Here is a 25,967-nt window from a genome sequence, read left to right on the forward strand (position 1 = left end):
ATTCACGACTTTGAATGGTTATACCAGAATGATGCCTGCAGGTTTAAGTATCATCTTTGTATCATTCTTTTCAGCCAGCGGTCAGCTTTCATGTAAAAGCAATCCTAGCAGCTAATTAGCCTCTAGACTGCTTTTACAAGCAGTGGGAGGGAATGCCCCCCCACCGTCTTCCGTGTTTTTCTCTGGCTCTCCTGTCTCAACAGGGAACCTGAGAATGCAGCCGGTGATTCAGCCAGCTGACCATAGAGCTGATCAGAGACCAGAGTGGCTCCAAACATCTCTATGGCCTAAGAAACCGGAAGCTACGAGCATTTTATGACTTAGATTTCGCCGGATGTAAACAACGCCATTGGGAAATTGGGGAAGCATTTTATCACACCGATCATGGTGTGGTCAGATGCTTTGAGGGCAGAGGAGAAATCTAGGGTCTAATAGACCCCAATTTTTTCAAAAAAGAGTACCTGTCACTACCTATTGCTATCATAGGGGATATTTACATTCCCTGAGATAACAATAAAAATGATTTTAAAAAAAATGAAAGGAACAGTTTAAAAATAAGATAAAAAAGCAAAAAAATAATAAAGAAAAAAAAAGCACCCCTGTCCCCCCTGCTCTCGCGCTAAGGCGAACGCAAGTGTCGGTCTGGCGTCAAATGTATCACTGCGAAGGTCAGATCGAGGGCAGTAATTTTAGCAGTAGACCTCCTCTGTAAATCTAAAGTGGTAATTTTAAAGCATGTCATGTTTGGTATCCATGTACTCGGTCTAAGATCATCTTTTTTATTTCATCAAACATTTGGGCAATATAGTGTGTTTTAGTGCATTAAAATTTAAAAAAGTGTGTTTTTTCCCCCAAAAAATGCGTTTGAAAACTCGCAGCGCAAATATTGTGTGAAAAAAAAAAATGAAACACCCACCATTTTAATCTGTAGGGCATTTGCTTTAAAAAAATATATAATGTTTGGGGGTTCAAAGTGATTTTCTTGCAAAAAAAAAATATTTTTTTCATGTAATCAAAAAGTGTCAGAAAGGGCTTTGTCTTCAAGTGGTTAGAAGAGTGGGTGATGTGTGACATAAGCTTCTAAATGTTGTGCATAAAATGCCAGGACAGTTCAAAACCCCCCCAAATGACCCCATTTTGGAAAGTAGACACCCCAAGCTATTTGCTGAGAGGCATGTCGAGTCCATGGAATTTTTTATATTGTGACACAAGTTGTGGGAATGAGACAATTTATTTTTTTTTTTGCACAAAGTTGTCACTAAATGATATATTGCTCAAACATGCCATAGGAATATGTGAAATTACACCCCAAAATACATTCTGTTGCTTCTCCTGAGTATGGGGATACCACATGTGAGACTTTTTGGGAGCCTAGCCGCGTATGGGACCCCGAAAACCAAGCACCGCCTTCAGGCTTTCTAAGGGCGTAAATTTTTAATTTCACTCTTCACTGCCTATCACAGTTTCGGAGGCCATGGAATGCCCAGGTGGCAAAAAAAACCCCAAATGACCCCATTTTGGAAAGTAGACACCCCAAGCTATTTGCTGAGAGGTATAGTGAGTATTTTGCAGACCTCACTTTTTGTCACAAAGTTTTGAAAGTTGAAAAAAGAAAAAAAAAATGTTCTTGTCTTTCTTCATTTTCAAAAACAAATGAGAGCTGCAAAATACTCACCATGCCTCTCAGCAAATAGCTTGGGGTGTCTACTTTCCAAAATGGGGTCATTTGGGGGGGGGGGTTTGTGCCACCGGGGCATTCCATGGCCTCCGAAACTGTGATAAGCAGTGAAGAGTGAAATCAAAAATTGACACCCTTAGAAATCCTGAAGGCGGTGATTGGTTTTCGGGGTCCCGTACGCGGCTAGGCTCCCAAAAAGTCCCACACATGTGGTATCCCCATACTCAGGAGAAGCAGCTAAATGTATTTTGGGGTGCAATTCCACATATGCCCATGGCCTGTGTGAGCAATATATAAAATATTCCATGGACTCAACATGCCTCAAAGCAAATAGCTTGGGGTGTCTACTTTCCAAAATGGGGTCATTTGGGGGGGTTTTATGTCATCTGGGCATTTTATGGCCTTCAAAACTGTGATAGGTAATGAGTAGTAAAATCAAAAATTTACGCCCTTAGAAATCCTGAAAGCAGTGATTGGTTTTCGGGGCCCCGTACGCGGCTAGGCTCCCAAAAAGTCCCACACATGTGGTATCCCCGTACTCAGGAGAAACAGCTGATTATATTTTGGGGTGCAATTCCACATATGCCCATGAACTGTGTGAGCAATATATCATTTAGTGACAACTTTTTGTAATTTTTTTTTTTTTGTCATTATTCAATCACTTGGGACAAAAAAAATGAATATTCAGTGGGCTCAACATGCCTCTCAGCAATTTCCTTGGGGTGTCTACTTTCCAAAACGGGGTCATTTGTGGGGGTTTTGTACTGCCCTGCCATTTTAGCACCTCAAGAAATGACATAGGCAGTCATAAATTAAAGGCTGTGTAAATTCCAGAAAATGTACCCTAGTTTGTAGGCGCTATAACTTTTGCGCAAACCAATAAATATACACTTATTGACATTTTTTTTACCAAAGACATGTGGCCGAATACATTTTGGCCTAAATGTATGACTAAAATTGAGTTTATTGGATTTTTTTAATAACAAAAAGTAGAAATATAATTTTTTTTCAAAATTTTCGGTCTTTTTCCGTGTATAGCGCAAAAAATAAAAACGGCAAAGGTGATCAAATACCATCAAAAGAAAGCTCTATTTGTGGGAAGAAAAGGACGCAAATTTCGTTTGGGTACAGCATTGTATGACTGCGCAATTAGCAGTTAAAGCGACGCAGTGCCAAATTGTAAAAAGTGCTCTGGTCAGGAAGGGGGTAAATCCTTCCGGGGCCGAAGTGGTTAAAGTGGGTAAAGAAAAAAAAAAAAGCTGTCGGATATTTATAACGGTCCTAACTGCTTCTCCCTGCCTGTCGACGTTAATGTACACCAGGGATATGCAATTAGCGGACCTCCAGCTGTTGTCAAACTACAAGTCCCATCATGCCTCTGCCTCTGGGTGTCATGCTTGTGGCTGTCAGAGTCTTGCTATGCCTCATGGGAGTTGCAGTTCTGCAACAGCTGGAGGTCTGCTAATTGCCTATCCTGATGTACTCTGAGCTGTGTATGTGCGAATCAGCATACATTTACAGCACCCTTCTGTGCCATGGTGATGCATCTCCCATGCACATGCATGGGAGCGAAGTCATCACAGGCCAGCCAGTCAAGCAACTGAAGAGCCTGAACGTGAGAGAAAGAACTGGAGAAACTGGAAGTGCTCACCATGACAGCCAACAACTCAGACACTGCAGCACTAGAGGGAAACACTTGGCAGGTAATTCTGCCATAATGTGCTAAAATGCAGTTCATACTAAATCATTATTAAATAGTTCCTTTTTTTTTTTTTTTTTTTCTTTTCTGGAGGTTTAATTTCACTTTAAAGTGGAGGTCCGCTGAAAAAAAAAATATTAAAAGCCAGCAGTTACAAATACTATATATATATATATATATATATATATATATATATATATGGACACTTACCTGTCCAGGGAGCCCGCGATGTCGGCAGCCGAAGCCGATCCGTCCTTCGGCTCTCAGTTGCTGCCGCCGCCATCCTCGGTGAAGGAATAAGGAAGTGAAGCCGTGTGGCTTCACTTACTGGTTCCCTACTGCGCATGCGCAAGTCGCGCTGCGCGTCCTCTCAGGTCCCCGCTGTGTTCTGTGTCTCACAGAATACAGCGGGGGAGGATGGGGTAGGCGCCGGAAGTGGCATAGGTCACCGCAAGCGCCATGGTGAGCTATGCCAGGAAGTGGGAGCAAATACCTGTATTAGACAGGTATCTGCTCCCTCCTCCCCCCTGAAAGATGCCAAATGTGACACCGGAGGGGGGGGAGGAATCCAAAAAGTGGAAGTTTCATTTTTGGGTGGAACTCCACTTTAAGCAGGTTTTCAGAGTTCCAATAGCTAACCTACCCCTACCTCTAGTGACTAATCTACAATTATTTGCATTCATTCTAATAACAAAAAATATATAAGTACACTGTAAAAATAACAAATAATGTTCTTGATGAAAATGTGCTTTCTCCTCTTTAACACAGAGAAATTACACTGCTAAGGCCCTTAGTTCATGGGCTGAGCCAAAGCCCACTAACCTGAAAACCAAAAAAAAAAAAAAAACTTCTTATAAGGCAGCTATCGATCTATATTTTACTTATTTGTTGTGCTGTCTGTTTAAAACAATACAAAGCGAAAACTTTGATCAAAGCATAAATTACAAGTCCGTGATCAAACAAACCAAACTTAATTTAAACATCAATAAAAATCTGTGATCAAGCCCATCTACTAAATTGTGCTTAAAAAGCAATTCTGTCCTCATGCTCTCCCACGTAAGTTCCACCACCCCTGTTAAGCTCTACCTCTTACCTCTAATTTAGACCTCCAAATTTTAGGTAGTTCTATAGTCGCTCAATCCATATCAGAGGGATACTGCAACAACTATGGGTTAGGTAGCAGAGATCTTTAGGGTACATCAGCATCACCTCCTCGACTCACATCGTAACAAAGGTCTGGCAAAGAAGGCAAAAATCTCATAGCATAATACCACTGAGTTTACTGAGATAAAAACTAAAAGGCTACTTACAACAAGTCATGCAAAATCACTTTGTACAAGAACATCACTGCCACTAGTCTGAGTGGCGTGATGATGTCAGCACAGGCTCCGCCCTGTCATGGTTTTTGACACAAGTTTTCAAGGGGCTGGTCTAATGTGCTGACAGCTCACTATTCATTTATATGTGTATGGAGCCTGTGAATGCTGCCTTGTTACTGAAGCCTGCAAACCAAAACCTAACTTTTTGTAAGGCAGCTATAGGTATACAATAGTTGAAGCAGGAAATTCATCCATCTGCACTATTTAGCATGGATGGAGACATCTGTTTGATTTTCTCATTTAACTTTTTTTTTGTGTGTATGGCCAGCTTTTCTCAGATACACTTTCAACTTATTTAAACAGCTTAAGCAAAGTTGAAGTCACTCTTTGTTTATCTTTACAATCGTGTACCTGACATGTATAGTCCTGTAGATGACTTTGACTGTTAAGTGGTTTTTCACTTGAAAATACCTTAAAATACCCTTGTTTCCCTTTGTTTGAATGCATTTCTTACACACCCATGCCAGACCTACATGAGTTGAGGTGCTGTGAAAATAGAGTGGGGGGGGGGGGGGTGTACCAGGTTTAACTGCACTATCACTGCAGACCAGCTATAACAGGAACGTAAAGGTAAGACTTTAAACATGGACGTTATTAATATAATATCTACCTGAATGAATATCTATTTCTGTGACATCAATTGGGTCTTATTCTTGGTTACTTTATCTCTTTAACCACCTACATTCAATAAACTTCCATTGAGCACAGGGCCAGTTAATACCATAACTGATGCATCATGTTTTTAATATGTACAAGGAACATAGCAGTAGGAGTAGTTAATAGTTACTGGGACTGTCGGCTGTATGAGGAATTTTTGGTGGTAACGGTCTCTACACATAATTGGATTCACTAGTGTAATGTGTTTACTAACAAGGAAAAGCATAATTTAATTTACTGTTTGCTACAGATTGATGCCTCGTGGGAAATAAATATAATTTTGTCTATGATAGTAAGCTGAATGTCCCGTTCCCATTTCTACAAGAAGGACAATTTTTGTTGGGATTATCAAGTAGATTTGAGATACTGTACTTTGGCCCCTAAAAAGTTGTGATGAGCCTCTGCAGAACAAGTGGGGTTTAGGTAGTGAAAATAAAAAGTGAGAGAGTTGTAGTTTTCTCCAAATGTCCAGTGTCAGAATGTCAGGGTTATTAGGCAGATTAGTAAAGCCTTGCATAAAATATGGACGCCTGCTATGAGTGTCATGGGGATTGGACATGGAAGTTAAGTGGAAAAAACAAAACAAAAAAAATCACTAGTTTCACACAGGGTGGAGCCAATACGTGAATGTTTATGTACTACCCGAAGCATGCTCACCCCTGTCCATTGAGCCTCTGATGCTGGTAATGGAGAGTAGTGCTGTTCTAGGGAAACCCTAAGCACATAGGGAATATGTCTGCACCAGTTGATGGTTCTGGCCATGTGAACAGCCGTATAATATAGAGCAGGGTCTGGAAACTCTATTCCTCCTTTGATTTAGGTAGCAGCAAGTTATCTCTGCTCATTCCTTTGGGCTTCCCAGCCAGATGAACGTGATGAACATATAAACAAATGGAAAGGAAATAATGTTGGGTGACCTAAGGATCTACAATATATAAAGAAGTTGCAGCAGCACATTACTCTGTCCAAACCAGGAGACAGCCAGGTTTCTTCATTTTACCCTGTCACATAATAGAACACAGAGGAGAAGAGGAAAGTTCAGTTTGAATTTTTTTGGGGAGTCAGCAGGAATCTGTACCCTGTCTAAGCATTTAAATGGAAAATTGGGATGGAGCAAATGTAGAGCATGGTTTAATAAGGTAAACTGACGTGGACTGAATTGCATAAGGATCCATAAGTATGAAGTTGGAAAGACTTGTAAAAGAGGGGGTCATCGGAATACCATGCCCTTTACAATTAGGGTTGTTTTGGGTTCATTCTAGAAATCGTTCTTGTGCGAGAACAAATTTGGGAAAAGGGCCTACCTTGTCTCGTATAATTTTGAATTGTAAAGGGTAAGGAGAGAAGGATTCATACTGAAGCTTAGGCGAGTTGAGTAGAGGGCCTTGATCCAAGCATGCAGCAAATTGAGGGATACAGATATGGACTAGAGATTGATCTAAAAATTGCTAGGCCACCCTGTCAAAGTCTTTTCTTCTGCATCTGTGGACTGAAGAAACATAAGAATATTTTCTGCTCTTTCCTTAGCCAACAGATTGATTGAACAATGATTTGTGTGGAGTTATCATTTGTTTCTTTAAGCGATACAAAGCCATATTGATTGGGGGGGATGATGATGCATTGTAAAATGGGGTGCAACCTGTTTGCTATAATCTTAGATGAATTGATAGCTAAATCTTAGATAAAAGTTTGAGGCTGCAGTTCAATAGGGAGCTTGAACTATAGCTTGTACAACTTAGTGATTGTAAGCCCATTTAAAAAAAAAATAACAAACATGTCATACTTACCTGCTCTGTGCAGTGGTTTTGCACAAGCAGCCCCAATCCTCCTCCTCTTCTACTCATCCTAGACACACAGAGTGTGGCTCAGCCTTACCTCCTGCTCTCTGCTCACAAGCTGTGATTGACAGCAGCAGGAACCAATCGCTCCCACTGCTGCCTCCATGTCCATTGAGGAGAGAGAAAAAAAACAGAGAGAGACGCTGCTCTTGGGCACAACACTGGATTGAGATCGATCGGGGTGGGGGGGGTCTGGACACGGAAAATGCATTTAGGTAAAGAAGCCTTTTACCTTTACAGCCACTGAAATATTGGCCCGGAGAAAGAGTGTGACCATTTGTAAGTGCTACAGCCACTCTTTGTAAAAGTCTATAATAGAGTCTAGTCTATTCAGCCATAGAATAATTGTATACAGTTGTTATCTTGCATCTGTTTTTACTTTGCCTTTTAATTTTTATGCATGCTTCCAAATAGTTTACAGTACCTTGCTTCTCAACTACATAGCAGTACTATGTAAATATCCATACATAGTAATTTTCATTTCCTGACTGCTATATTTTTCCTTTATTTTATTTTGTATTGAAAGGAATAATCCACTTCCAAGTTGATTTGTGCAGCATGGAGAGGCAAGCGTAAACCGTAAATTACACTAACCTCTATAGTGTCCTTTGCTAGAAATGCTACAGAGAAATCTTAGCTTTCACTTGTGCCCATACAAGTTAAGTGTAAGCACTTCTGGCAAAGATCACAAAGTAGGTAATTGTAGCTTACAGTATATGTCATGCTGAAAAACTTGCTAGTTACAGCGCTTCCTGTTTCAGACTAACAACACTAAGCCAATGCCTCGCAACTAAGAACAGTATTGTCAGCCTACCATGCAAGTTCCATCGTTTGGCCAATAGGCCATCTATCTGTTAGACCTGATAGGTAACCTAATGGCCAACTGAGTACACATGGCAGGTTCATAATGTTCCTGCTAATTGTGTGGCAGTGGCTTGGTTTTATGGGGATCAAATTAAAATAATGCAGGAATAAGCACAAAGTGTAAGCATTCCTGATGAAAAAAAAATGTAAGTGTAACTTAAAGTGTATGTAAATCCTAAATCGTTTTTTTCAGTATGTTTAGCCTCATGCTGAAAACCTGCCAGTAACACCAGTTCCTGTTTCAGATTGACCGCACAAAATCAATGCCTTGCAGTTAAGCGCAGTGTTGTCAGCCTGCCATGAAAGCTCGTTCAATTTCCTTTTTTATATTTAGAATAATGTTGGGAAGAGTTGAGTTGAGTTTCATCTTGATATAGCATGGTCATTTATCCCGTAGGGTCCCGACGCACTTGCAAACACATACAAATACATACTAGGGCCAATTTATTATAGACAGGATCAGCGCAGCCCCCCCCGAGGATGCCCACCCGTGACCACCAGGGATGCCAATCTGTGCCCATTAGGGATGGCACTCAGTGCCCATCAGTGATGCCTACCAGTGCCTCCTGATCAGTGCTGCCTATCAGTCCCACCATGAGTGCCCATCAGTGCTGCTGATCAGTGCCTATCAATGCTGCATATAAGTGCCTCATCATCAGTTCCACCTCATCAGTGCCAATCAGTACTTACGGCCTCATTAGTGCCCATCAGTGCAGCCTCATCAATGCCCACCAGTGAAGGAGAAAACTTAGCTTCTGTTAAAAAAAACTTTATAAATAAGAAAAAAAAAACCCAGTGGTGATCAAATGCCACCAAAAGAAAGCTCTATTTGTGGGGGAAAAAAAATGATAAAAATTGGTCTGGACAGGAAGGTGTATAAGTGCCCTGTATTGAAGTGGTTAAAAAGCTGGATAACCCTACTGTATAACATTTTATATAAAAATTAGTCGGTGAAATACACACCGGTTGTGAATTTTGAAGGTCACGGACTATGTGTTGTATTATATTTCCTCATATGAAACATTATACTCTCCAGGCACAGTAAAAGGTATAGCATGCTTTTATTGAAGACTTTTGTACGTGCTCAGACAGTGCATGCAATATATCGCTCTCCTATTCTATACCACTGTAATAACTTGATCTTATATGTTATGGTCTAAAATAATCAGATTTTTTAATGACTAACTTACACTAGTTGAAGGTTGAAAAATGTATATTTGTAGCACCTGTAAATGTAATAGTAAGTTTGTGACACACTTGTCTTTGTGTAGTGGAGTATCCAAGCCAATATGACTGAAATAGATCTTAAATGTGTTGTTTTAAGAATCAAGTAAAACCCCTGATATAACCCATATGTTTGTCTTGTTTACAGATTTGATTTAAGGGCCGGTTCCCACTTGTGTGTTGTCCGACATCGGATGTGATTTGCACTGCAGTGCAAATCGCATGCAATCTCTGTGTGATGCAATTTCAGCAATACAGATAGTATGGCTGAATTTACATCGCATTCAGACCAAACTCGCACAGGACCCTTTTTTTGGTCCGCAGCAGAATCGAATCGCATGGGAATAGTTTTTGCAAACCAAACAAAAAAAAAATAAAATATTAAAGTCTAATATAGTTACCTTAACCTATTACTTGTGTAATAATTATACTTTATTCCATTATGATTAATGTACCTTATGCATTTTCTACAGGTGGGTGAAAAGCAGCAAGTTTTAGTTACAGAAGAATCATTTGATCACCAGTACTATGTGGCCCACAATTGTTTTTATGAACAGGTAAGTTTCAACGCTTGTACTACAGCTCTTTTGCATATTGGCCATACACTTGTCATGAGCAGCTGGTTCCTTGTGTCCTACTGCATATGAACTTCTTTTCATAGTTACATACTTGGTGTCAGGAGATCGGGAGCGTCTCCGCTCGCCGGGCTCTGGTGTGCATGCGCGGCGGACTGGCGCTTCGCCGCACACCCGTCCGCGGCCTGATGGTGCTGCGCGCGCGGGTGCACAGCGGTCCCCGTGTGCGCGCCGTCGCCCGTGCGGGTACCCGGTAGCGCGTCACATTGACGCGCTCGCCAGGGGGGAGACTATTTCTGACGGCGCCAGTGCCCAGTCGGGTTGCTGGTTCGTCGTCAGCTCTCCCCTGACCTCTTGTTCCCAGTTATCCTGTGTAAACCTGTCTGCTTAAGTGTACCAAACCCCTGGCCTGTTTAACCTCTACTCTGCTGATTGCCTGATACCCTGACCTCTGCCTGTATAACGGACTTGCCTATGCTGATTGCCTGATACCCTGACCTCTGCCTGTATAACGGACTTGCCTATGCTGATAGCCTGACCTCTGCCTGTATAACGGACTTTGCCTCTGCTAATTGCCTGATACCCTGACCTCTGCCTGCATAAACGGACTTGCCTCTGCCTGATACCCGGTCCGGACCATTGGTTCCCCATACAGATTCCAGTGCACCAGATTTCCATCTACGGATCTCCTGCCTACCGGAAGCCCGTGCCTCCGCGTGCCCCCAGCTCTCTGTACCCACTTCGGGGGTCTGGGTGCGCGTGGTCGCAAGGGTAAGCCGCTCTCGGCATCTCGGCCTCGGTGAGTATTAGTCCGTGACACTTGGTAAAGTTGAATAAATACATCCGTTCAACGTGTGTATGTGCGACTACTATTTTCCATATGCCTGTACAATGTGCTTGCAAAAAAACACATCTAAAAGGTTTTTTTTTTTTTAAATTATCCACAGTCCTCACTGACATAATCATCTGTGGAAGAAAGTTTCAAATTCTTAACACACTAACCGTAAAGAACCCCTTACACAGTTAGAGATTGAACCCTTTCTCATCTAAATTTGTTGTGCAGCCGCATGTTTTTTTAGAGGCCTTAGGTTAAAATTTTTTCTCCCATTGCTGAAGTTACCATTCAATGCTGCACGGCTGGAGGGAGTAGAAGCCACCACAAACAGGCAAGAAGCCGCCATTGCACAAATACAACAGAAATGTGTGTATTTCAATCATATCCCCTCCTATGCATCTGTTCTCCAAGGAGAATAAGTTTGTAGTCATTCCTCATAACTGAGGTCATCTAACCCCTTTTATTAGCCTTGTTGCCTTTCCCTAGACTCTCCAGTTCAAGCACATCCTTTCTCAGGATCGGTGACCAAGTGGTTAAACCAGAGTTTTCTCAATTTCTGATTTAAGGTTTATCCCCACTTTTGCAGAGAAAACAACTGTTTTCTATTTGCCCAGTTCATGATAGAATGCGGGAGGCAGCTGTAGAGAATTGCTGTTTGAAAACTGCTGCACGGCTGCACTTATCTGCTCCACAGCTGCGTTCATAAAAGTGAATTATTTGTCATTTTGTAACATTTTAATAACGTTAAAAGGGGAAAACCATGCCTTGCATTGTAAAAACGCAAGCCCCCCCACAGCAGCATGGGCACTAGTTAGCACTAGCAAGTATGAAGCAGCCCTTAGTAGGCATATGGCTAGTACTTCGTTTTTTCTTGCAAACATCCACTGGGATTTCTAGTCTTTAGAAAACCTTACAGAAGTCCTTTAGAGAACAACGCCAGCTTTTCCTCCCCAAAACAACAGACCCATTGTGCATGTAAATAAATAACAACCCCAGTTTGCGCAACTTACCTCCTATAGCTGTACATAGCAGGTTTCTGTGTCTGTGATGTCACTCCTCCTCCTGTCTGAATTTCAAACTTCTCTGACTTCCTGTCTCCTTCCTTCAGTTCACACTGATCAGCATAACTGGGCAGGACTGAATTCTAATTGTGATCTATTCCATCCTGCCCAGCAGCAGCACAGCTAGCTTTCAGAACAGGCTGTATATGAGCGGGTTTCCTTCTTAAGTAATGCTGTGATCTGTGAGGCGGGACTTGGTTACGTTTGTACTTTCCTGTAGGTAGGACTGGGCTGGATTGAATGCAAATTAGGATCAGAGCTGTCAAGGAAGTTACATCATTTGCAGAGTCTGAAAGACTACAAAGGGGAGTGTTGCAGGAAGCTTCTGCAGGAAGTGGCTGTGGAAGGGACACAGTGTTTCAGCAGGGTATACAGAATGTCACATGGTACAAAGCCACGACTAAACCCAGAATATCAGGGGATCTGCAGACAACAGAGCAAAATGGTACAGAGGTATGATCTATGCAGGGATTAATCATTCCATTCAGTTCTAGTGAAAAGAAAGCTGGAATTCAGATTTAAGCATAGCATGGGTCTGCTTTCACTGCAGTTCTCAACCAGTCCTCTTTGGCTTCTAGACATTCTGTCAAATCTCTGCCACCTGTCCTATGTCATGCAGCCAGTATTTGTTGCTAATTATACCTGGGGAGCCTATAGGCACAGAATATCTATCACCTTAAGCCCTAACCTTAAAGATGCCACATCTCAAGTCACGCCCCATTCTGCTGCTTTAATAATTGTTTTCTTAATCATAGTATGCAGAAAAAAAAACTGACTATTTGAATGTAACAGTTGGTCCAAGCATATAGCCACTTCAGTTGACACACCTGTGTACCCCTCATGGACCAGAACGTATTTACATTTTAACTGTGGGCCTTTTGTTTCACTGGTAATTGTGTTACTTAAAGTGAAACTTTATTCATAAAATTATGTCCTGCTAGATCACTTTAGGCTGGCCCCTTTAGTAGGTATAGCAAAGTAAAACATTAAAAATTAGTGCCTATACTATTTAAAATCCTGTAATACTCTGTCTCACCCTGCTCTGCACATGCTAATTTCCTCTCTATTTTTAGGCACTGCGCCAAATTTGTAGAGGCCGATCTGCTGACAGCCTAAAGATCCAGGGGTTCTGGGCTTCAGCAAAATGTCAGCCTCCAGCAAGCAAAAACAGAACAATGCTGGAGGCTATTTACAGCACATACTAATTTTGGTAGCATTATTAATAATGTGGAATGTATGTTCCTTGCTAATGAACACTATTTTTTTCAAGCTGTTATGGGTAAAGTTCCACTTTAAGATAATGAATACTGTATTCGCGGAAGGGAGTTTAACAAGACATGTGGCCACTCGTTAAAATTAGAAGAAAAGAGGTTTAACCTTAAACTACGTAGAGGGTTCTTTACTGTAATAGCGGCAACAATGAATGTGGGATTACCTTCCACAGGCGGTGGTCTAAGTGGGGAGCATCAATAGTTTCAAAAAACTATTAGATAAGAACCTGAATGACTGCAACATACAGGGATATACAATGTAATACTAACATATAATCACACACATAGGTTGAACTTGTGTCTTTTTTCAACCTCACCTACGATGTAACTCTGTATAGATGAAACCAGACTTTCGTTTAAAAAAAAAAAAAAGTTTTAAAATACATAGGGGTTGATTTAGTAAAACTAGAGCGTGCAAAATCTGGTGCAGCTCTGCATAGAAACCAATCGGCTTCCAGGTTTTGTTGTCAGAACTTAATTGAACAAGCTGAAGTTAGAAGCTGACCATGCACACCTGCCCCAGATTTTGTACTCTCCAGTTTAGTAAATCAACCCTATAGTGTTATTATAGATATGTGTACATTTTATTCTACAGTTTGTCCTGTTTATGATAAAACTAACATTTTGTCTAGCACCCCTGCCCGAGTGTCACTTAAAGGCACAAGCCTCCTATGTCTAAAGGTAAAAAAAATCCCTCTTAGCCTTACTGTAGATGGATAAAAAACACAACTGGAAAATACATTTCTATAATAAAAGCAGTGCTTGCTAATTCAAGAAGCAGTCTTCAACATGAAGAATGTTGCAAACCTTCTATCTGTGAACTGAAATAAAAGTAAAAATTTGCAGAAGCCCAAGAAACCATGGTGATACATTTGTCTTTATACTAATGCCCCGTACACACGATCCAATTATCGAACGAATGATCGTCCGTTTTTTTTTTTGCATGCTAATCCCACGTCGAATCTGATGAGTTTACTAAAGTCACGAAAATTCCCATACAACAGAATAAAAATTCGGAAGTGACGTCATGTGTTGTAATGCATTTGTATTGAATTTTCGAACGACAGCTGTACTGCTGAAACGAAAATCGTATCGTACGAAAAAATTTCCATGCAAGTCCGATAGAATAATATCGGATGAACTGTCCTGATCAGCTCTCGAAAGCTCTGTACTAACAATCCAATTATCGTACGATCGATTCGAATGCGGAATTTTTCGGACGCATTTCGGATCGTGTGTATGAGGCTTTAGGCTTCATGTATACTGCTGCTGGTAAACAGACAATTAGGAGCAGGTGGGTGTTTTTTTCAGCTGCCCCTGGGCTCTCCTCTATGTTATCTTATCAGTACATGTACACAGGGTCGTTTATAGTCGTTTCTAGGCAGTTGAGTTTAGAAGCATTTTTGGAAAGCAAAAAAAAGCGTTCAGGATGGATGTTCAGAGGCATTTTAAACGCCAAATGCCTGTAACAGCTTGTAAACACGGTAACTCGCTTTTAGACACATTTCGTTGACAGGCGTTTTTAAAATGTAAATACATTTTTGACTATTTGACAAAAAAAAAAAAACTCTTCTAAATGCAAACGCGGCTAAACACGGCATGTAAGCGCGGCAAAACGAATATTTTTAAACATCGGTTACTATCTGTCAAGTTAAATTGTTCAGGAGAGGTTTTAAAATGTCCCGTGTACATGAAGCCTATTTTATTACATCTAGATGGGCACTGTGAGATACAGGATACTGTTCTTGAGTTCAAGTTAGATTTCATAAGGCAATATGAACAGATGGTTGGATTACAAATTCACTTTTGTCAATCTTAAAGCCTTGTAACTGTCTGCATAAGAAATTATTCAGAGTGGATGCATCACCAGAATTGGGCCGGATGGCTAGAACAGCAGATGGCAGCAGAAGCAGCAGACCACATCTAGAGACACCCATAGATCTGCGCCTGCGCCTGGTCACATGTTCAAAATACATTAAAAAAAAAAAAAAACAGCCTTTGGGATACAGCATGCAAAAAAATAATTATAGCTCAGTCTTTTCTTTTAATGCAACAGAAAAGGTCTGCTTATCCACTCTCATGCCACCAAACCAGTTTGCTCCTTTGTAGTCTACAAAATATATCTTGTCAGCATATTTCCCTCTTTATTATTGTAGTTTATCACTGGCTTTTTCAAAGTTTTTTTTATGGACTCGTAGTTTGAGATATGGACACATTACATTTTCATATATATACTAAATTATTGTGTAGTGCCACCTTTTAGTAACACTCTTAGGTTATGCAAGTGTGTTCAATACACTTTTATTAAGGGGCAGCCACATTATATATATTTTTGTTGTTGTTTTTACTGTATTGTTGGTGTAAGAACCACCTTGTGGCATACACCTTCATCATTTTAGTGTAAAAATGATGCATAAATGTGTCAATAGAGGCTCTTTAACCACTTCAGCCATAGGAGATTTGGCTGCTCAATGACCATGCCATTTTTTGCGATATGGCTGACAATTGCGCGGTCGTGCGACATTGTACCCAAACAAAATTGATGTCCTTTTTTTCCCACAAATAGAGCTTTCTTTTAGTGGTCTTTTATCACCTCTGCGTTTATTTTTTTTTTTATAAACAAAAGAAGAGCGACAAAAACACTATCTTTTACTTTTTGCTATAATAAATATCCCATATTTAAAAAAAAAAAAAAAAAATTTTTCCCTCCGTTAGGCCGATATGTATTCTTCTACATGTTTTTGGTAAAGAAAATCACAATAAGCGTATATTGATTGTTTTGCGCAAACGTTATAGCGTCTACAAAATAGGGGATAGATTTATGGCATTTTTATTATTTTTTTTTTCTACTAGTAATGGCGGCGATCTGTGATTTCTATCGGGACTGCGATATTGCGGCGCACAATTTGGACACTTTTGACACACTTTTGGGAGCACTGACAATTATACAGCGATCAGTGCTATAAATGTCACTGGCAGGGAAGGGGTTAACACTAGGGGGCGATCAAGGGGTTAACTGTGTTCCCTAGGTGTGTTCTAACTGTAGGGGGGATGGGCATGACTAGGGGAAGAGAGAGATCGGTTTTCATACTTTGTTTGAACACACGATCTGTCTCCTGTCCCCTGAGAAAACCAGGATCTGTGTGTCACGAGTAATCGCGGGTGCCCGGCGGTCATCGCCTAGTGGCCAAAAGGCAAAGCGACGTAAGGTAATGTGCTCAGCCGAGCCAACCTGCCGCAATAAAACTGCGGAGGCTGGTCCGGAAGTTGTTAATATCACATTCCCTTCATATCATATAGAGCAGTGGTCATCAACCCTGTCCTCAGGGCCCACTAACAGGCCAGGTTTTATGTATTACCTTGGGGAGATGCAGACTAGAATACTGCAATCACTGAGCAACAAATGATATCACCTGTGATGTATTTCAGTTATCTTGCAAACCTGGCCTGTTAGTTGGCCCTGAGGACAGGGTTGATGACCACTGATCTATATCATTTCCCACATTGCCCCATCCACATTATGTTTGTATGGGTCCTTTTTACAACAGATCACCATTAGGGCCCTACTACTCTGCCTAAATGACCAGAGAGTGACAACGTGCTCAGCATTTCAGTGTAGATCCTGTCATAAGCACTGACAATGTTTTCTTGAACATGTGACAGTTTATGTATAGTTTTATGGTTTGACAATCCGAGATGCACAGGGCTGATTTAGTTCATATTTATAGTGAAATTTTTTAAAAACTGTGATTGCATCTCAATGAGAACTCCCCTCAGTATATCCGACAGGAGTTGTCTGTGTTTCAGAAGCTCACGCTAACAGGCTACATAAGCTGTTCCTGTCTTGTGATTTACAGTAGAATGGGCCTTCTAGACCAGTGATTCTCAATCTCAGTCCTCAAGTAACCCCAACACGCCATGGCTTGGGAATTTATCTTAGATAAAATAGCTGTCCAAAATACCAAGCCATTGACTCTGATTTTAAGCACCTGTGCAAGATGAAGGAAAACCTGTAAACATGGCCTGTTGGGAGTACTTGAGCACTGACGTGGAGAACCACTGTTCTAGACAACTGGATGTCATGGAAGTCCCCAAATAAATGGTGCAATCAGCCAACAGTTTCCAAGGACAAGGCCCCCCCCATACAATTTCTATAATTTAAAAAAAAAAAAAATAATAACCATGACAACAAGGAGGTAAGACTCTGGTAGTCCCATTTGGCATATTCCATTGCCTGTGCTACATTCACAAAATTGTGAAGTAAAGTTCACAATGTTGGCACTATGTTGTAATTGTAGGAGGATAGCAATAGCTAGTAGCATAAATGTGCAATAATTGCCCTTTAAGAAGTATGTCCACATTAAGTTTAGGGTTAGGTGTAGTTAAAAGTAATGTATAGATCTTTCAATATTGTTGAGAGGTTTTACACTTAAAACAGCTTAGCTAGATTAGCTAATTTTATCAGTGCGTGTCAAATATTTTAACCACTTCAATACCAGGCACTTTCTCCCCTTCCCGCCCAGGACAATTTTCAGCTTTCAGTGCTGTTGCATTTTGAATGACAATTGTGCAGTCATACAACACTGTACCCAAACTAAATTTTTATAATTTTCTTCCCACAAATAGAGCTTTCTTTTGGTGGTATTTGATCACCTCTGCGGTTTTTATTTTTTGCTAAACAAACTAAAAAAGACCTAATTTTTTTTAAGAAAAACACATTTTTGTTTGTTTCTGTTATAGAATTTTGTTTCCTCCTCCACTGACGGGCACTGATAAGGCGGCACTGATGGGCACCGATAGGCTACACTGATATGTGGCACTGATGGGCACTGATAGATGGCACTGGATAGGCAGCACTGATGAGGAGCTACTGACGGGCATTACTGATTGGCATTTGAAGGGCACAGACAGGGATTACTGATGGGCACTGATTGGCACAATTATGGGCACTGGTACTTTGATGGGCACTGACAGGCATTACTGATGGGGCACAGACTGGCAGCTGATGGGCACTGATTTGCATCTGTTGGGCACCTCTCATGGGGGCTGTGCTGATAATCAATGTGCTGATTATCAGCGCAGACCCCCCTCTGACAGGGATAGCCACCGATCGGCTCTCCCTGTTAGTGCGAACCAAGGAAAGCCATTTACCGGCACTTTCTGGTTCACGCTCGGATCAGCTGTGATTGGTCACAGCTGATCACGTGGTCAGTAGCCTCCGTCAGAGGCTTTGTACCACGATCGGAGATGCAGTGTGTCAGAGTGACACACAGCACCAACGATTGCCACGCTGCGGGCGCGCGCCAGTATGTTATCCTGCTGGACGTCATAAGACGCCCAGTCAGGATAACAGAAGCACTGCCGGCCATCATTCTGCTATAGGCCAGGCGGGAAGTGGTTAAAGTAATCTTGGGATCATAGAAATCTATACATCTCATCACCTTTTATTCAGTATTGTTTTGAAAATATTAGTTGCCTTATTGTCAGGATGAAACAGTGTGTTTTTTTGGGTTTTTTTTTACTTTCGAAGTCACTGATTAGGAACAGAATGCAAGGGTTCTGACCTAATTTGGGGAATATTTGCTATGGGTCAGTGACTCAAAGTCTTGCACCCAGAGGATCAGTATAACATCTGGGCAACTTGACTTTATAGAAGGAGTTCAGTCATGCCAGCCTCAGTATTTCTTTCAGTACAAGTTTCCTTTAAAAAATACTGTATCTGTGTATTGATCATTTTCAATGTATATTAGGGCAGTCCTATTTTGGTCATCACACAGTGTTTTTTTCTTCCTAATTTGCAGTGCTACACAGTGATTGAGCTTAATTGCTCTTTCTCAAAATGCAATCCTATAAGCAGGTGGCCAATTGAAAACAATCCCCTCCCTGGGTGTATATCTATTTAGGTGGCAATCTGTGAGACAGCTAGGTTGCATTGGCTAATCTATTTTCTCTAGTGGCTGATTCTCCCTTTTGGATGTTTTATATGTTTTAAATAATGGAGAATACAACAGGATGTTTTGTGGTGATCCTGAACATTATTAGACTCCCCAAGAGATGTACAAAATCATCAAACTGCAGCTCTGAATGTCACATTTTTACATTTATATACATGTTTTATTGTTTCCTTGAGCTACAATTGCTATTAGTGTGTTCTTGGAGTTGTGTTAAGGCAGAACAGTTAAAGAGGAGCTCCGGTCGTTTTTGTGTTTATTAAAAATCAGCAGCTACAAAAAGTGTAGCTGCTGCCTTTTAATAAACACACACCTGTCCCAGGATCCAGCGATGTAGTCACCCCGAACCGTCGCTTCTCTTCCTCTCCTCGGCGCCAGCATTTCAACTGTGGGCACCCAGCTGTGAAAGCTTGCAGCTTCACAGCTGGATGCACACTGTGCATTCTCGAGTTGTGCTGTGCCTGCTGATTGGTCAGGCAGTCATCTGGGATCTGTGATGTGTCCCAGAAGACTGCAGGGAGGGAAGGGGAGAGGACAACTTCCCCTCGGATCACCTAGGCGTGGGAATGAGTACCTGTCAAAACTAGGTACACCCCCCCCCCGAAAAATGGTGGCGTAGGAGTGCTTAAAGCATAACTTCCCCTTTTGGGTTCCGTTTTTTAAATACTTTTACCAAGTTGTAATTTTGTTTAACTATTGGTATTATGTACATCTGTGAGGGACATCAGTAGAATAGGGCTTGCACTTACTTCCTGCCTAAAAGGGGCGTTACCAGACAACTTTTTTTTAGAGATCCATTGAGTGCTGTAAGATAGCCAGTGCCATTTTTCTAGTAACAGTTTCGCTTTAAGCTTTTTCCATATTTAGATATCTTTCTGGCTTTATTTTTTTATGATTTTTTTTTTTTGTTAAGGTCCTTGTTCCTAAAGATCCAGCCTTTATGGGGAAGATGGTTGAAGTAGATATATATGAAACAGGAAAGCATTACATGAAGGCAAAACCTTTGTCAGAGTCAAAGATGTATACCCCTTCCATCACCAAGCCTCTAGAGAAAGGAGAAGTTTCTGGTCTACCTCAGGTAAGTTTATCATTTTCAATCTTTTTTGGAAATGATGTACTTTTGTACATTTGTACATGTTATGTCTGTCTCCAGTACAGAAAGCCAACCACAAATTGAATTGTAAAGTTAGTTTCCTCCCTTAAAGAACACCAAGTTAAAAAAAAAAAAAATGTTGATCTGCCAGAAATCCAGTGTCATCCTAGCCTCCTGTTTGGGCTGACCACATATTGCCTGTGCTGCGCTGAAATCCCAAACCTGCTTTGAGCTCAGTGTGCCGAACTATCTGCTTCATTTTGGAAACCACATCATGTGCAATGGAGTTTGACAATTAAAGTAGACATGGTTTCAAATTATGCGCTATGGTAACTGCATATTGAACATTGACTTTGCTTAGGGAAAATATTTTACTTTAGTAAATAATTAAGCCCCATTTGTGTAAAATCCTGAGTAAACAAAATGGTGGTGTTTTTTGATCTGTTTATGATCCAAAAAAATCCATAGAAAATTTTTCAAATGTAGGCTTGGGGAGATAAAGGCTGTGGGAACGTGGACAGCTCCATGCAAAACTTGGCACAGAGACTGGTAAAAAAAGATTGTGTCATGTTTACCTCACTTTAGTCAGCTAATCATGTAACTGTTTATTGGAGTTCTAAATGTTTGTTTTTTTGGTTTATTCACAAATATTTCTTTGCCAAAAGCTTGGCGGTTAAGAGCTCTTGCACACAGGCCGGCATAATTGCAGTTGTACGCAAAAAAAGTAGATAGTTTTCTTTTCTAGCATACGCCTGTACGCTCTACTCTTGGTTAGGATAGCACCGCCATATATACGCATGTCAGTGGCAGGCTGTACCCTGAGCTTGTGCTGCATGGGCAGAGGAAATATGGCTGCAGTTACACCGAACAGGCTCAGCTGTCTTGTGTGCAAGAGCCTTATGTGATACTCTTTGTTGGCTCACTTTATTGATGCAAGCTCTTGGATAACTTCAATCCCTTCTTCAAGCTTCATACATTTTTTAAAGAAGGGATTGAAGTTATGCCGAATACTTGCATAATTAATAACTCTAGTTAATAAAGGGTATCGCCTAAACTTCAAACTTTCTGCATTTATCAAAGGCTAACACGGTATAACACTCCACTACAAAAAAATCCTTCTATATACAAAGTATATACAGTATATGTTTACATAGCACAGGTAATCTCCAGTCCTTAAGTGTGTGTTTGACATTTGAACTCTACACTAAAATGTGTTGGCAGTAACCAATCTGGCTAGTTCTATGTTTAGATTACATTTATATATAAATCTTGTAAGCTCAGGTTTCAAGTTCCAGTTTCAATTAAACTTTATGCTACCCCTATAGTTTTGCAAAAGCACTTGAGCTGGAGGAATGCCTGGATGTGTTCCAGTAAATTTTAGCCAATTTCAGAAATAACTTGTATTGTAAATTTGTATGACTTAGAGGATGCTCCAAGAGAAAAAACTTCAGCAGTACAAGCTCTAGCAATGAGTTTCTTTGCAGAAAGGAATATATGCTTTATGTTTTAACAATAGTGATGTTTTCCCCTGAGGAGAATGTATGCCGGTTTGCCTTTCATACTGAGTGTGTGAATAGCATTGTGATTTTCTTTTTATTCAAACTTTCTAAAGGTGAGGAAGAAGGGTTATACTTCAGATGTTTACAGTGCTGTCTATATATGTGTAAATGAGTCTGTGCTCATACAAAAGCCGCAGTACTCAGTGCAAGTGTCTAAATCCTGAGGATGTGCTTTTGCAATGTTTACCTTTTGGCATCAGCTTGGAAGCAGTGGGACAAATTAAACTAAACCAAATGCACAGAGAAAAGTCATTTATAATTTACATAGTATGAAGATGCAAGGATTTTTTGGTAATATTTTCCCATGGTAAGCAACGGTATCCTTCAGGAGGCCAAAGGTAAATAATGAGGCTAACATCAGCTTTTTACAGCCAACCGTGTAAACTGCATATTGATCCGGAATGGAAACGAACACATAAAAATCATAAATAAGCAGCATAATGCAAAGTTCTGCCATGAAAGGGAAAAGGTGTTCCGATGCTTGATTTGTACATGCATCATCCAGGACAGACTTTTGCCAAGTAGTGAAAGATTACAATGGCAGCAATAGAGAATACATATTCAAAAATAAGTCCTTATAGGTCCTTATTGACACATTCTCTAAGTTATTTGTGTACTGCACGAAACAGCTATTTCTTGATTGCAGCATTACCATGCAGCTCATTTATAGATGAAAGCTGTAGCCTCCCTGGCGGTTTTCCCGAGTGTGGCTCGGGGTTAAATTTCAGCACCATTAACGGTAACCCCGAGCCACACTCGGGATTACATCTCAGGATCCTGGTGCAGGTTACTTACCTTGTCCCCAGGATCCTGTGATGTCCCCCCGCGGTGTCTGCGGGCTCCGTCCTCTGCCCGAAGCCTCTCTGTGCCAGGCTACGTTCCCTGCGAGCGCCGCGACGCACGGGGGCGGAGCCTGGCGGCAAATTAAAATAAATGTAAAAATCATAACACATACAGTACTGTAATCTTACAGATTACAGTACTGTATGAAATCATTTCACATCCCTTTTGTCCTCAATGCTATGTCCAATGCCCTGCCGTTTTATATGATATATACTGTTCTTTCTGCCTGGAAACTTGAGATTGTCCATAGCAACCAAAAAGTGTCCCTTTACGTCAAAAGTGGCTGTAGACCAGCTAGAAAACAGCGATAGTAAATTAGAACACTTGCAGAATTGACCGATAGTGAATCGTGGGGAAATTTATTTTATTATTATTACCGTATATACTCGAGTATAAGTCGAGTTTTTCAGCACTTTTTTTTGTGCTGAAAGTGCCCCCCTCAAATTATACTCGAGTCAAGCACTTTTCTGCAGCAAAAAATTTAATTTTCCGAACCGAATTTGGGGCCCCGTATCTCAGGGCCACTTTGTGCTAGGAACCCCAAATTTAGTGTGCAAACCCAGTGGAACTGGTACCACAACATATCCAAAGCTGGGGTTCCTAGCACTAAGTGGCCCCGAGATACGAGGCCCCAAATCTGGTTCGGAAAATGTCATTCTCTGCTGCAGAAAAGTGCTTGACATTTTCTGAACCGATTTTTGGGGCCCTGTATCTCAGGGACACTTGGTGCTAGAAACCCCAGCTTTGGATATTTTATGGTGCTAGTTCCACTGGGTTTGCACACCAACTTTGGGGTTCCTAACACTAAGTAGCCCCAAGATACGGGGCCCCAAATTCGGTCAACTGTGTCCATCTGCAGCAATGTCATTTCGGGGTTCAGAGACCCCAAATTTTGGCTGCAGCTAGGGGGCATCTAGAAACCCTTAACTACCGAGTTTGAAGTTGGGGGGACCTATGGCTGCAAATGGGCACAGTGAGGCTGCAAATGGGCATTGTTGACCCTCTTTTCCACTTACAGTAGCTGTGCATTTCTCACCCTCGTCTTATACTCGGGTCACTAAGTTTTTCCCATTTTTTTGTGGTAAATTAGGGCCTTGACTTATACTCGGAACGACTTATACTCGAGTATATACGGTATATTATTTTTAAAAATTATTTATGTTTATTATAATTTATGATTTTGTGTTTCAGACTTCATTATACCCGGGTTATCTGCTAGACTCTTGGTGGACAGATATAAGTGTGTTATTGCTAAGAATTACAGACCTACAATATAAAACGCCAAATTTCTATGCAAAATAATTGTACCGCTTTGAGACGCAAAAATCGGAAATAATCATACCGCCAGGGAGGTTAATAAAGACAAAACTGGTATAGGTCATATGGATAGTGATCGTTTATTTTCAACTTCTTAACAAAAAGAAGGCTGTTATTACCATTTGTTTCTTTTTTCAGCTAATATAAATGAATAAACAGGATAACAAACAGTAAAGGAGGTAGTGACCTGTTCTATTGCTTTTGGCACTGCTCACAGCAGAGGTTAAAGTATATCCCTGTGTCCCAGAACATGGGGTCCAGGCTTATCCTGTTATAATCCAGAGGGCTACTAAATGTAAAGCCTAGTACACACGGGCTGAATGTCATTAAAAACCAGCCGACATTTGGCCCATGTGTATGGCAGCCATTTGGCCGGCTTCTGTCAGATGAGCATGCTGGAAAACCAGCAACCGGCCGGCTCCCGATCAGCGCTCTCAGCCAATGGCTGAGAGTGCTGACCAGAGTGTTCTGGCCGTCCCCCTGTCAGAACACAATAGAACAGCAGGGGAGATTGCTGTACTACCATCAGATTGTTAGTACAGTGGCTCTGAACGGAGTTGTCAGTTTTTTTCGTTCAACCTGCTAGGGTTGACCGAAAAAAAAAAAAAATAGTGGTGTGTACTAGGCTTAAAGAGGAAAGGATCACCGCTACTCCTGACCAGCCCAGGTGAATAAACCATAAGGAAGGGCCTCAGTGTACATGTCACCCCGCCCACCGGGTTTAATCATAAGGCGCTAAGGCTCAACACATAGCCTAATACCAAGCTCTTTCCTCAGGAGCCAAGTATTTTATTATGGGAAGCACTGTGCTCACTTTTCTCAGTGATATTACAGGGTGATATTAGCAGGGACTGATGGAAGTGGGAAAATATAATTGGCAGATTACAGTAGGCTCAAGGGCACTGGATGAGTAAGGTCAGTTATACGAAAATTGTTTAAAAGAAAAGCTCTTAACTGCAACAACTTTTTTTTTTTTTTATTGTAAGTCTGAAAATGAAAATATTAACGGTTGCTATAGGGGACACTTTAGTATTTTGCTGATAAAGCCCCTTGAATCCAACCTCTTTGGGAGTGGTTGTATATTAATTGGGAAAGTGTGTTCTGCTGGGTGTTAATTCCAGCTATAAAAATTATTCCATTACATGTATAAATGACAAGTAGCCTTTAAAGCTGAACTCTAGGGAAATTTCAAAACTAACCCTGCAGTGCCCTGCTCCTCCTACCCGGACCGCTAGGGTAAAATGTTTGAACTTATTTAGGGCACCATTAAAAAGCATTTTTATTTGTTATCCCTCACTTTGCTCTAATGGGTGGGCATCCTCACTTACATTGCAATACCTCAGGCCCTGCACTGTACAAAATGCCATCAGAGTGTCTGCTACCAGTGGAACACTAAAGAGAAGCGGCATTGGGAAATAGCAGGAAGCCTGATGGAGTGAGTGAGGGGAAGGTAAATCTGCTTTTTTTTTGGTTCCCTTGAAAAAAAAATGTATTTAAACCAAGCAATGTGAGGGGAGACCCACTGCAAGGGTAATTGTGGAATTTCTCCAGAGGTTAGCTTTAACACAAGGCACCATATGGTATGCAGGATCTGTCCACCACACCCTTATACATTTTGTCATAAAATTCCATATTTCTTAGAGTGCGCTGAGAAAATTAATTAAAATAAGAGAATATTCTAGTGACTTGCTTTCCAATTTATGCCTTGGTGATTGTGGCAGTATTCCAGGCCTGGTCTTACATTTCACCGAGGCATGGTTGTAAAAACTGATGAAGTGTGAAATGAAAATGTGTATCACATTTCTAAGCATCATTTTATACTCTTGCTTTACTGAATGTTTGGGCTACAAAAAATGTATCCATGGTTTTAACATATGGAGAAAAGGTTGCTCAGTCATGTAAAAATTACAATTGTTCTACAAACTTATTTTTTATGTTCATATTTTACTATACATGGTAAACAAATGTTATCAATAAGAGGGGGGAAGTAGCAGATAACATTACATTTATTGCTGTAAATGTCACCGCGACTTTGATTTTATAGGCTCTGGCAAACAGTAAAAGGGAAGCCATGCTTGAGACCTTAGATGAAATGAGCAGTGTGTCTAGTAAATCTGTACGGA

The 25,967-nt window shown here is 40.9% G+C and overlaps 1 protein-coding gene across 3 annotated transcripts in view; it reads left to right on the forward strand.

Annotated features, from left to right (window-relative positions):
* Positions 1 to 25,967, forward strand: part of CDKAL1 (CDKAL1 threonylcarbamoyladenosine tRNA methylthiotransferase) — a 1,191,002-nt gene that overhangs the window by 1,058,065 nt on the left and 106,970 nt on the right. For all 3 annotated transcript variants that reach the window (XM_073631142.1, XM_073631141.1, XM_073631143.1), the window contains 2 exons: positions 9,813 to 9,896; positions 19,946 to 20,110. In XM_073631142.1, coding sequence (XP_073487243.1) covers positions 9,813 to 9,896; positions 19,946 to 20,110 — 249 coding nt within the window. The remainder of the gene's footprint in view (positions 1 to 9,812; positions 9,897 to 19,945; positions 20,111 to 25,967) is intronic.

This window comes from Aquarana catesbeiana, linkage group LG05 (assembly GCF_042186555.1).
Source record: "Aquarana catesbeiana isolate 2022-GZ linkage group LG05, ASM4218655v1, whole genome shotgun sequence".
NCBI classification, from domain to species: domain Eukaryota; kingdom Metazoa; phylum Chordata; class Amphibia; order Anura; family Ranidae; genus Aquarana; species Aquarana catesbeiana.